Source organism: Corvus cornix, chromosome 4A, assembly GCF_000738735.6.
Source record: "Corvus cornix cornix isolate S_Up_H32 chromosome 4A, ASM73873v5, whole genome shotgun sequence".
NCBI classification, from domain to species: Eukaryota; Metazoa; Chordata; class Aves; order Passeriformes; family Corvidae; genus Corvus; species Corvus cornix.
The window spans coordinates 13,305,291-13,318,348 of record NC_047058.1 but is presented as its reverse complement, the minus strand read 5'-3'; the positions used below and the strand labels follow the sequence as shown (position 1 = coordinate 13,318,348).

Here is a 13,058-nt window from a genome sequence, read left to right as displayed (position 1 = left end):
TACAGCACTATAGGTGGTACTCATGGGGAAAGGCTTACATGGTGCTTTAGGCTCTTGTCTGATGTGTAGTTGGTAAAATTTATTTATCCAAATTTATGGCATTTTTTTGCTGTCAGCAGGAAATACTTGAAATTTTGCAGCTCTGTGAGCTTGGGGGAGCTGGTGATGTTGAGTCTGGAGAAAAGGAGGCTCAGGGGGGACCTTATCACTCTGTACAACTGCCTGAAAGGAGGTTGTAGACAGGTGGGGTTGGTCTCTTCTCCCAGGTAACAAGTGGTGGGGCAAGAAGAAATGGCCTCAAGTTGCACCAGGGGAGGTTTAAATTGGATATCTGGAAAAATTGATTTGTGGAAAGGCTGTCCAGGGAAGTGGTTGAATCACTGTCCCTGGAGGTATTTAAAAGATGTGGCACTTGGGGGAATGGTTTAGTGGTGGGCTTGGCACTGCTGGGTTAATGGTTGGACTCAATGATCTTAAAGGTCTTTTCCAACCCAAACAATTGCGTGTTTCTGTCTTTGGAAAGTCTGATCAGTGACATTGTGCCCTAAAATGTGTGGGTTTTCTGCTTCCTTTTGTAACCAGGCACATCCTGTGGTGTGGTGATGGTGAAATGTTTTAAGAGAGCAGCAGTAGAACAGACTTTTTACTTATGTGGCTCTTTAATATCTTAACAGTCTAAATATATATTTAGTCTTCAGCACTAAAATTTAGTGTTAGAAAAGTTAAAGTAAACTTTAATGTTATTGCTAATTTTCTTCTTAAAGACAGAATCTAAGATTCTTGAACATAATTTTTAAATGAAAGGTAGCTTATTCTTAACTGAACTCTTAAATTTAAATTTATTTGGCCAAATATTTTATCACTTTTGTCTATTTCCATGTCAAATGACATTCATTCCCTTCTTGCTCTGTTGAAAAGGGTGTGTATATTACTAAAGTTAATTTCAGATTTCTTGTTTGTAGGCAACTGGGGGAGGATATGAAGGTGAAGATGCATATCCCAATGCAGAACTTTTCTTCTTGGACATTCATAATATTCACGTCATGCGGGAATCTTTGAAGAAGCTGAAGGACATTGTTTATCCTAATGTGGAAGAATCACACTGGTTGTCAAGTCTGGAATCAACCCACTGGTTAGAACATATAAAGGTAACTTTTCCTTGATTGTTCAAAAACTGTTTGCCCAAATCTGTCACATCAGACTTGCTTTCTGTGCTAAGCTGTGAAGTAGTCCTAGAACACATCAAACTACTTGGACTACAAAAGCAACATCCCTGAGTGTTGGCTTTTTTTGCCAGCTCATCTTAGAGTATGTTATGAGATACCATAACTAAGCAACAGTAGGTGAAATTGAATGTTTACTGCCTGCCTCAAGTTTAGTGTCTTTAGCAGAGGAATGCATTTTTACTCTGATTGGCTTTACATGTGTGAGAACTGATTTATTTCGGTTTCTTGCAGTACAGGCCTGCAGATGACCATCACTGTGAAGTATCAGTAAATACTTCAGTTGTCAGTGTGTATGTGACTTTATTTTGTGAATTGTGGTTTTGTAAATAAATCTTGTAAATTTATTTGTAAATTTTGTAGTTTTCATCTCGCAGCACAAATAAAATACTTAAGCTGGTAATTCACCAGTGTTCTAACTAGTTGACCTTTGAACCTTTTGCCTCAAGTATAGCTGTGCAAAAGCAATTAGAGTATTATGTAATGAATCCTGCTTAATAAAATTTTCATTTTAATTTAATAGCTGGAAAATAAGTATATTAGAAGGGTGCAAGCTCCTTTTTCCAACAACTGAGATAATTCAGTAATTTAGTTCAAAGAAGGGAGTCAAATGAAATAACACAGAATTTTTGGAGAGTATATGCTATGGTAAATCCCCTCTTTCTTTGAAAAAGAAGCTTATGGTCTTTGGTTTATCAAGGTTGCTGTTTTGTGCCCTGTTTTTTAAGAATTTGCTGTGAGATGAATTTGATCTTACTAAGGGATTAGGGAACCAATCTGCTTTTCTATTTTTATACGAGAAATTCACTTGATCTCCTAGAAAATTCCTTTCCAATTAACTACACTGCTTTTTTCAGGTCGTTTAATGGAAACAGTATTAATTCAGATACTGTGTAGATACAAAGAAATCCACTTAGTGTTATCATTTGAGCAGAAATAAGTTGTGTTGTTTGTTTGGTGTGTGTTGCTCCTCACCAGCTCGTGCTGACAGGAGCCATTCAGGTGGCTGACAAGGTGTCATCGGGCCGGAGCTCGGTGCTGGTTCACTGCAGCGACGGCTGGGACCGCACGGCTCAGCTCACCTCCCTGGCCATGCTCATGCTGGACAGCTACTACAGAACCATTGAAGGCTTTGAAGTTCTGGTGCAAAAAGAGTGGATAAGCTTTGGACACAAGTTTGCATCGGTAAGAATTAGAACATAATTGCAAAGACTGTGCACTATTAACTTTCTGAAAAGCTTTCAGTGTTAAACCGCTCACTTTGTGTCAGGGTTTGATAATTCCTTTCATAATTTCTGAATTTGGATTTAAAACATTTCCAGGTAAACTGAGCAGAACTTTTGGGTTTGAACCTGTTTGGTCAGTATTTTTCTTGCTATTCTTTCTCTGAGAACTCATATTTTGTCCTTTGCATCCTTTTAAAAGCATAGAACTGCTAGGGTTACTGTGGTTATTGAGCAAAGAAAATAAGAAGGCAGAAAAATTGTGTCCTCTCAAATTCTTCAGCTGAAGATCAGATAAAGCTGGGATATGAGGTTCTCCATCACTCTTTCTTTGGACTGTCTTGAATGTCACAAGAAGCAGATGAATGAGTCTAGCCAGTGTCTTCTAAGTGAGATTTTGCATGATTTGCTGATTTCTAAATATTCTAAACTAGTCATAATAGCTCCCAAGAGGCTGTCACTGGTAATTTTGGCTCTACTTCTGTTCAGTTGCCTTCTGGGCAGAAGGTTAGAAGCTCAGAAGGTTAAGTAGTTGCTTCCATAGCAAGTCCTTAGTATTTTACAGGTATGTGAATCATTTTCACAGAAAATTCACAGAATATTCTGAGTTGGAAGGGACCCTGTTCATCCTGTTCGTGTTAGAAAACTTTTCAATGTCTTAGTGGAATTTTACTAAATGCCACAGCTAACCATTTAACCAAGAAATCTTTACGAGGAACCTGGAGGAGGAGATTAGGTTGCCAGGGAGACTGTGCTGTTACTTACTGTAAGCATTATAGCAGTGTTGCTTGTTGGTCCTGAACCTTGTAATTCACAGTAAGAAGTTTCTACAACTTCAGTAGAAGTTACTTGAATGGATGTTTTGTCCCTAATGAAATACTCTAAAGATACTACTTAATATAGCTAAAATTTGGAAAATAGGCAATCTGGAAAAAATCAAGAAATGGGAAAATATATCTGTGTGTGTTTCATGCCCATTTTACATTTGCAAGAGTGTTGCAGTCATTTGGAAATCCATGTATAGCTACTCAGCATAAATCACCTCACCATTTACATGTGCTTGTAGGCTGTGGCAGTTTTTGATCTGATATTCTAAAGGCGCTTTGAGGCTTATGAGATTTGTATTTTGGGTGTTGGAAGTGATAGCTGATGTAGTCTGGTTTTTTGTGTACTTACTTGTGGTCTTTCAGTAGTGATATGTTTTATAAACCTTTTAAGTATTCTGTCTTGGTACAGGCACAGGAAGATGTGAAGCCAGTGGCTTGACATTTTATTCTCATATTTTTTATTAAAAAAAAAAGAAGATGTAGATAAAATTAGATGGTATCCCTGGGAGACTTGCAGTCAAACACATGTGTTGTGGTTTAACACAAAGCTTAAAAAGAGAGATCTGTGTGCTCTTCATCATTATTAATAAATTCAAATAATCTATGATTCTTTTTGTTAAGCCATTCAATTTAGTTGAGTAATCAAAGGATTTTGTTCTCCCTCAACAGATGTTTTCCTCCAAATAGTGAGGCAGGACTTGGCATCCCTTCCAGATGACTCGCTCAGTCCATTGGTTCATGTCTGACAATGTAGCAGCAATAATAATGATTTAAGTAGCTGCTTTTGCTTAAACTGCTATTTTCCCAACTTGCTCACTCAAGTAGCAATCTTTGGAAATGGTTGAAGCCACTCTTCAGCCATCTGCTGTAATCTGAGAGTACTGTAAATTTTTATTTGATGGGTTATTTAGCGTACAGTGAAGGTTGGTCTTTTCTAGAGTGTTCTGTAGAAGTGGTGGAGTCACCATCCCTGGAGAGATTTAAAAGACCTGTGATGTGGTGCTTGGGGACATGGGTTAGTGGTGGACCTGTCAGTGCTGGGTTAACAGTTGGACTCCATCACCTTAAAGGTCTTTTCCAACCTTAACTATTCTATGATAAAATTATAATGTAAGCAGAAAATATTTTGATCATTAATACCCTGTTTTAGTTTGGTAATTGTTTGATAGACCTGTGACTTTGAATAGTGAGAACTAGACAGTGCAGTTAGAGCAGTTCCTGACCCTCATCTCTGAAACTGTTGTTGTTTCATTTTCCCTTTAGTAGGGAGTTGAAGAGCAGGGTGTTACTTATATTGTCTGGATTGGAGCAAGCTTCATGTTTTTATGGTACCAGGGTTGCAATTTGGATTACTTAATACCAAATAACCAAATAGTAGACTACTTAATAGTTCCTCTCTGTATTTTATATCAAATGAGGTGAGCAATAAGTTTCCTTGTTGAAAAGACATTCCCTACCCCAACTTTTCTATGTGTGGTGAACTTAGTGCACTCTCCAGATGATAAATTTGCTTGTTATGTGGAATTTAATTCTAATTATGCATTCAAATATGAGACATAATTATAGATGGATGATACTCAGACATCCTGAAACTGCTAACTGTAGTGAAAGTGGACAGACTTCCACTCCTTACTAAACACATGTATGACTCTTAATGGATAACAAGTATCTCAAACCATGAAAACTGAAGAGCAAGGAAGCCAATTTGGTTTTCTTCTTTATAGTCGTTTGTTACTGTTGACTGAGTTCAGCTGCAATCCCTCATCTCCCTCTATTTCCTGCCATTCAATTCTATTATGTTAAACTATCTTGCAAGCCATTGTACAGAGCAGTGTACTGCTTTTATGATTTTTCATGTCCTTGAGGCATTAAGCTTGCCATCTTACAGGCAGATAGACAACATCTTAGGTCAACATAAATGCTCTTCTTTTGTCTGCTCCAGGCAAGTACATTCAAGCAGAATTATGTAGTGAATAGAAACTCCTTTTCCCTGAATCTCTAGCCTGTTCTCAGCTATCAAATGGTAAAAGGAAGTAAACAGCTTTTACCAAATCTACTTTTTGTCTGTGGGGCAAATTCCTTTGATTGTTACTTTGGGCACCTCCAAATAACGGGCTCACCCAAACTTTAAAAATCTGTGTTAATTTTGTGTCAAGAACACGAACATTTTTTGATCTCGTTCATGTTTGCATACTATCTCAGGGTGAATGCTAAGGTTCAAGTGTGGAGGGGGAAGAGAAGATTGTGTGGATAGTTTGATGATCTAGGTCCTGCAGTGGCTTAAAATAAAAAAGAAGACAAAGTATGTAACTTGGCTTTTGACAAACTTACCATGTAAATGTAGTTCAGAATATGTCTTGATTATTTTGTTAAGTAACGGATGCTTCAACAGTTCTGCTTGTCCAATAACCAGCAGGTGTTTATAACAGGACCGATTATCAGTTTGGAATTTTTTTCAGCATCTTTGGAACAGCTTTGCAGTATTTCTCTATCTGAATTTCTCCTCCTTGATGCAGTAACTGATTTTGAAATTATAATACTGGGTTGCTTTATTGCAAAAGAATTAATGCTCTGGTACAAAATAAGAAACCATGTCTATTGCCATAAAATAGCCTGTTTCAGTTAACGGGAGGCTGTATTGCTTCATTTCAGAGAATAGGCCACGGTGATAAAAATCATGCTGACGCAGACAGATCACCCATCTTTCTCCAGTTTATTGATTGTGTGTGGCAAATGTCTAAACAGGTATGTTGTGTTGTTCTTCAGAAGGTAACAGTGTGAAGAGATGACTGAATTGAAACCCTACGTCTTTATGTTTTGCAAAAAGTATTTGAAGAGGACAGCATATGCCTCTGCTCTGACCTGTAGTAAAAAAGAGTGTATTTACTTTTGTGAAAGTGATACACAAGCTGTGGTTATGTTGCTGGGCATGGCACTGGCTGTGCAGGCATGGCTGGTGTTCTTGGATACAGGATTCTCAGACACACACTGAGAGACGTTTCATACCCGGCAGAAGGCTTTTACAGGAATTGCATCCAACTGCCTTAATGGGGTCTGTTGTTCTGTTTGACCATTTTGTGAAGCTGTCCCTTGAACTGCAGGGACACATGTTGTTTTGTCAATGCTTAAAAAGGAAGCAAGGGAGCTTTTGAGTGCTATGATTTAACATTGTATGGTCAGTAAGTAGTGAAACAAAGCAGTGGACTTAGTCTGTTTAGGGCCAAGGATCAGGACCTTTATTTTCCTGTATGGTGCTGCACTGTAACAGTGCACTGAAGATACCTTACTCTGTCTTGCTAGTAAAAGCGTATGTGTAACCATTTTGTATTTTATTCTTTTTATAAATTAAAGGTAGGTAGAACATTTTGAGATTTTTTTCAGTGGCTAGTTGGAGAAAGTTGAACACCTTGTGTCATCTGAACACTTAGTCTGCTATAAAGTGCATGAAAGTATTGCCTTAAAAATTACTTGTAGATGTATCCAGGCTTCTAAATTCTACCTTTAGTCTTTTAACCATGCATGTCCTTCTGCGTTTTCTATGTAAACAATGAATTTGTCTTTCCTGGTTTTAGTTTCCTACGGCCTTTGAGTTCAATGAGCAGTTCCTGATTACAATCCTGGATCACTTGTACAGCTGCCGGTTTGGCACTTTCTTGTATAACAGCGAGTTTCTCAGAGAAAAAGAGGTTAGTCAAACCACCGATTGTGTAATTGCATTGCTGTCTTTACTATAGGTGATTGCAAAAGTTTTGGTTGTATTGTATTTGGTTATAGTCTTTGCAGACAGTGATTTTGAACTGGCTTTTTTCTTATAGAATGGTGCCATGCAGTCACTAAAATATTTGTCAAGCACTGGGTTTGGAATCTTTCTAATACAGTAATGTCTTATGCTTCTAAGTAAACCAGAAGTGTATTAATTTTAGAATGTAACAATGGCTTCTATGATGGGTTTCTCAATTTTATGCAAATGCTTACTGTTCTTATTTCGATTTCATTTTAGAAAGTGACTGAGAAAACATTATCGTTATGGTCTTTGATAAACAGTGAAAAATCTAAATACACCAATCCTTTTTATAGTAAAGAGCTAAATCGAGCACTCTATCCAGTAGCCAGCATGCGGCATTTAGAGCTCTGGGTCAATTACTACATCAGGTGGAACCCAAGGATTCGGCAACAAGTAAGTAAATTCTCGATAGTGTACAAAAAATGCTTTTAGACTTTGGAAATATGGATTTTGTGTCATAACTGTCTTGTAGAGCAGTACTTATCTGTTCAGGTTTTTTAGTGTTACATTTGTAAAGATGGAGGAAAAAAGTGTGATTATTTAGTTCTCTCGTTAGCTCATTGAACTTTTTTTCCTGTTTAGTAGCAAGTCATCCTTGAGCTCTCTCTAGCCCTTTTTCTTGGACACATGTCTAAGGGCATTTGATGCTACTAGATCCTGAATGACAATGCTTAGAAACAGGGCTTGCTGATCCCTGAAGAGTTGGGGCATTAGCAACACAAACACAGTTGCATTTGCTTGGTCTTTCTCCTTTTGCTGAGAGAGCCTATGAAACCATTTACAAATGAAATGACCCACTGAGTCCTTTCTCTTTCAAAGCTATGTGTATTGATGGTAAGATTTAAATTTTTTTGTAACAGCATTGTTTAGACTGTGCATGAAAGCTGTTACCAAAAATTATACAAATGGATCAGATTGGAAGTCCAGGAAAGCTTTTCTTAAATGCCACATAGTTCAGTTCTGTGCTTTTAATGCCTATGGGCATTCTATGTTTGTTACAGTCTTGCTGGAAATCTCAGCCATGTGGCACATAAAGATGGTGTACAGAGATTTTTTTTTTTGTCCTTTTTAACAGCTTGTGGAGGTTTGAGTAGGAGAAGATAGAGGAGCAATTTGTTTGACAGAAGCAGTCTTCACAGTCCAGCCCTTGGAAGGAGTCAGTAGTTTTCAAGCAATATACTTCCTTTTCCATAGCTGATCTCCTGTATTATTTACAGCACTTTAGAGGCTTCAGGAATGCCAGACAGTTTGCTATGGCTTTTTACAAATATGTTGCCAATTTGAAGTTCTGGTTTTAAAGCTTTTGTTGCTTGTTGTAAAGGATGAGGGTGTTTTGCAAAAGGTGAATCCAAAGATTTATTTTAGAAAGTGAAGGATTATAACACATGCAAATGAGCTGTAGATCTACTTAAAAATGCAGTTTGCCATTATTTGCGAGAGCTTTTTGGCTGAAGTTTCTCATTAGAAATGCAAACCCAAGTGACGGTATTCCATGCTGCTACTACTGGTCCCTCATTTTCACCATTTTTGTACGCAAAATGCAACTTTTTTTCCCTGCACATGAAATTTATGCTTCATCTTCACTTAAGCAACTCAATAATGAACATGTGTGGCCCGAACCATTTTTTTTATGATGTTTCTTAGTGCCATTACTTAGAAGCATCTTCTGCTAGCAAAACCATTATCCTACATCACCAGTCATCTGAGTACATACATTCAGCATTGATCCACTTCCGCAAGTGCCTCAGCATTCATCACAATCCTCATATGGGTGCGTGGTGAGTGGTGCACCTCACAGTGCTGGTTGAACTGGTTTTGAACTGGTGAGGTGTTTAACCATTAGCTGCTGAAACTCCACTGCTGATAGCTTTGAATTACAGGCAGTTAACTGTGAAACAGCAACAATTTCCAGACAGGTATATTCAGCTGAAGGTAACTGTAGGCTCTGTCTCTGCCTTGGACATTTGTAATACTTCTTCTCCGTTTGTTTCATTACTCTGAAAAGGAACTTAAGATCAAAGTGGAAACCGTTAAAAGGCTCTTTCTGAGTAACCTCCTGAAATCCAGAGCAGTTGATTTTAAACACATGCAAGTGTGCTTAGAGAATTCACTAATAAAGTTTTTTATTTCACTTGTTTATTTACACTAAGTTGCAAATTTACTATTAAAAACTCAAGTAAATTTCATCAGTGAGAGAAATTGTTTAATCTGAAGGCATGGATCTTAATCTGATCAGTGTAGCTAAAATAATCTGGCTAAACACTTTTTTAGGGAAGATGCTGAGACACTTGGCCTCTGGACTCTTAAAACTTTTTAGTAAGTCAAAAAAAAAGCTTTGGTCAAGGTATATGAGTAACTGTCTTGCACACAATATTAAATAACAAGAAAATAAAACCCATATGCTCCAGGAAATGGTGGCTGATTTTGAGTTACGACAAATGGTTTTGTGCAAAGATTGACTTTGGGGGACACAGCTGGAAGGCAGAGGGCTCTCAGGGTACAAGAGTGAGTATTTCTGTTTAGCTACGACTTGCTACGCCTTCCAGGAAGCCCTGGATACTCAAGCAGCCTGTGTACAAGTAGTTGGAGTGAAGTGCTAAGACTAACATGGATCTCTTTCTAGCAGCCAAACCCCGTGGAGCAGCGTTACATGGAGCTCCTTGCGTTGCGTGATGATTATATCAGGAGACTTGAAGAGCTACAGATCACAAATAATTCTAAGATATCCAATTCATCAGCCTCATCAACATCTCCCTCACAAATGGTGTCCCAAGTACAAACACATTTTTGAAGAAAATGTTGGCTTCTTTCTATACTGTAATAGCAAGTGGTGCTTAACATAGATCTATAGCATAAAGAGGAATATTCTAATGCCTTACATTAGACTGTCCTAACACAAATTATTTTAGACTGTCTTCATTTGAGGAGGACTTCAAAACAAACAAACCCTACTCTTCGATTACGTGCCTTTTAGAACCTGTGGACTGGGAACATTATTAATCAACTCATAGCTATGGAGGGCTTTAAGAGTTATTTTGGTAGGTCTGGTACAATTGAAATGAAATTGATTTATTGTTTTCATAAGAATGCTTTAATTTATTACATTGTAGGTCATGTTCCTGTAAGGAAATTCATGCTCAGTCTTTCGTGTTGTGAATAAACACAATAATGTCAATAGGAATATTCATATTGTATAAAATTAGGCATGTGTGTATTCCTGTTAGGAATACATTCGTGGAATTCATGAGAGAATAATAAATTCTATTGCAAGATGTCAGAGAGAAGTGTTGAAACTTTCAGATTACCTGAGAATTCCAAATTTTTCTTTTTTTAAATAAACAAATACGGAAGGCATTTCACTGATATGCTTCTAAATAAAAAATTCAAATAGCTCAGTAGATATCAAAATAAAAGAAATTTTTTTATTGTAAATTTATTTTTTTTTAAATAACAAATGACAGTTGTACTGGATTCTGAGAAGTTCTGTTTAGGCTAGCTGATCAGCACTAAAGTACAGTACAAATTATCACTGTGGGCAGTATTGGTTCTCTGGATTAATACAGGATTAAATGTTTCTAAAGAAAGTTTATATAATTAGAAACAGAACCACAGAGACATTGCTTTAATATCCAGCAATATCCATAGTATTAAAGCTTCTGTTTGTCTTCTAAAAGTAAATGTGCCTGTTTAAAGGAGCTTTTATACCAAAGTAGGCAAAAATTCTCAGTTATAAATAATTTTTAAAACTTGTACATTTATACTTTACTGTTTAATTTAACTTCTGTTCAGCAAATTTATTCTTAAGTATTTAAGGGGCTTTGGTATCCAAGATTTGCATATAGTGTGTGCACTTACATTGAACATTCAAGTGAGCTCTAGTTTCAAGCCTACCTTTCTGAGGCTTTTTGTAAATCTTTAATTTGTTCCTTTCAGGTGTTTTTTAAATAGTTGCAAGCATTTCTTATGACAGCACAAACTTTGCTCTTGATATTTAATTAAAATTTTGCATATTCTCAGAAGTTTAATTATATTCAGGCAATCCAGGAAATACTGCAATTCAGAATCTGTAAAGGACTCTAATATTGTTATTTTAAAGGAGATATTTTGATGCTTGAGGCTTCTGTCATTGTAAATTATTGTACATGTGGTGAGTTTTGATCTGCAAGATATAATAGGATTATATATAAATTAAGTTTTGTGTAAGTATATATAATATAGTTTATTAGAAATTCTGCAAGTTTATAAAGTGTAAATATTTTGCATATGAAAACTAAATTTAAAGCTATAGTTCCATAAAATAAGTCAAAGTTTAGAGGACATTGAATATTTTTAAAACAGTATTTTTTCAAAGGAGTAAAGGTATCCTGCCTCTGGATTTAATTCAGTATATGCACTGAGTTGCACTATGTTTTCAGGGAAGTTCAGAGCATACAGCATGTGTGTTTTAAATATGCAGAATTATATGACTCTTGTCCTCTAAATTTCATTCTCCCATCTATGCTCTCCAGTATGTGTATCCAGAATAACAATGTTGTCCCCAAATCTTGACTTGTTGAGGTAAATAAGATTCATTACATCAGATAAATGAAGAAGGATACTCAATTGTTCATGATGTACTTTACCTTTTGAAAGCAATGCATAATCTGGTATATTTGCCTTCTACTTACTTGCGGTTTATTAAAAAAAAAAGCTATTTTTATTAGAATATTTAAAGTTTCTGTATTTAACATGTTGGTGACATCTCTGAGTAGTGTGAAAAAGTTCTGAAAATCTAATAGTTTTTACTGTGTAAACACTACATGATAACCTATTGCATTTGGGAAAGTGTAATATAAGGGAAAGGATCTTTTTGCACTTACTTCATTACATATTACTTTGTTCATATTACTCTTCAGCTGAATTTGTCTTTGAAGCTCTCTAACATGGCTCTGTGTGGGCTTGGAATTTTTCAAGTCAGCAGATAAGATAGGTGTTTTAATTGTTTTTACATGAGAGACCAACATAAGGGTGGTTTTAATCCAATATGTTCTGGAAAATACTGCAACTGTAGGCATACAAACTTATCAATGCTAACAGAACATCTCTCTCCTTCCCTCATAACTGGGTGCTCCCGGCTGTCGTTCTGCACAGAGCTCCTGTCCTCTGTGCACACTGTAGCCTGTTCCCTGCCAGGAGCACACCTGGGGAAGCTTCTGAGGTCATGATGAAGAGAGTTCAGGTGTTGAGTGCCTTTACTAGGAGGGGTGAAAAAGCAGAGCTGGGGTGTCAGCATCACCAGCAATGAATGCCCAGTATCCCACAAGAAATGTCAGTCTTGGAATGCTAGTTTAGGTTTTTTGTATTCTTCCTTCCATGGACCTGAGGAGATAAGCTAGTTTTTGTGTTGGGCTTCACTTACTTATTTAGAAAGGTTATTTGTTGAATGCCTTCTTTATTTGCTCATGCCTTACCCTTCCCCCCAGCATCACTTTTACGGCTGTACCCAAGACATGACTTGTGTGCTACCTCCTTCTGATGTATTGTTAACCTCTGCCTTGAGTTCAGGTGTTGTCTCGCAGCGAGCATTCTGTTATGCATGAGAAACATGATCTGTAACAGCGCAGGATCTCCTCAGTACTACCGCTTCCTCACTAACCGTGTCGGCCGCTCTCCTTGGATACCGCGGGACTGCTCTGGAGCCGGGCTCTGTGTGTCAGGCGGCGTTGGGCCGGGGGGAGAGCAGTGAACATCATCCGTCTGCCGTGTACGTGCGGGGAGGGGAAAATAAAGATGTCAGTGCTGAACTCTGCCTCCATCCGCCCTTTTCGTGGCGCGCCGGCCGAGTGCCGCGTCTCCGTGCTGGGGCTGGAGGGGCGGCGGGCGGGGGTTGCCCGGCCCGTCCCTCCCTCAGCCCGGCCCCGCCGCCCGCCCGCCCTCGCGGCGCGCAGGCCTCTGGGGAAAGCGCCGCCGCCAGGTGACAGCGCTCGGCGCTGCCGGAGCCCCAGCGGGCCGGGCTGAGGCG

General features: G+C 38.0%; 1 protein-coding gene across 3 annotated transcripts in view; it reads left to right on the top strand.

Moving 5' to 3' along the window:
• The window catches only part of MTM1 (myotubularin 1), a 41,824-nt gene extending 30,060 nt beyond the window's left edge, over positions 1-11,764 (top strand). For 2 of the 3 annotated variants that reach the window (XM_039571885.1, XM_039571886.1), the window contains 6 exons: positions 963-1,148; positions 2,202-2,408; positions 5,926-6,018; positions 6,846-6,959; positions 7,274-7,450; positions 9,681-11,764. In XM_039571885.1, the coding sequence (XP_039427819.1) occupies positions 963-1,148; positions 2,202-2,408; positions 5,926-6,018; positions 6,846-6,959; positions 7,274-7,450; positions 9,681-9,848 (945 nt within the window). In that variant the 3' untranslated portion in view covers positions 9,849-11,764. The remainder of the gene's footprint in view (positions 1-962; positions 1,149-2,201; positions 2,409-5,925; positions 6,019-6,845; positions 6,960-7,273; positions 7,451-9,680) is intronic. The other variant, XM_039571887.1, reaches the window with a different exon arrangement.
• Positions 11,765-13,058: the final 1,294 nt, after the last annotated feature.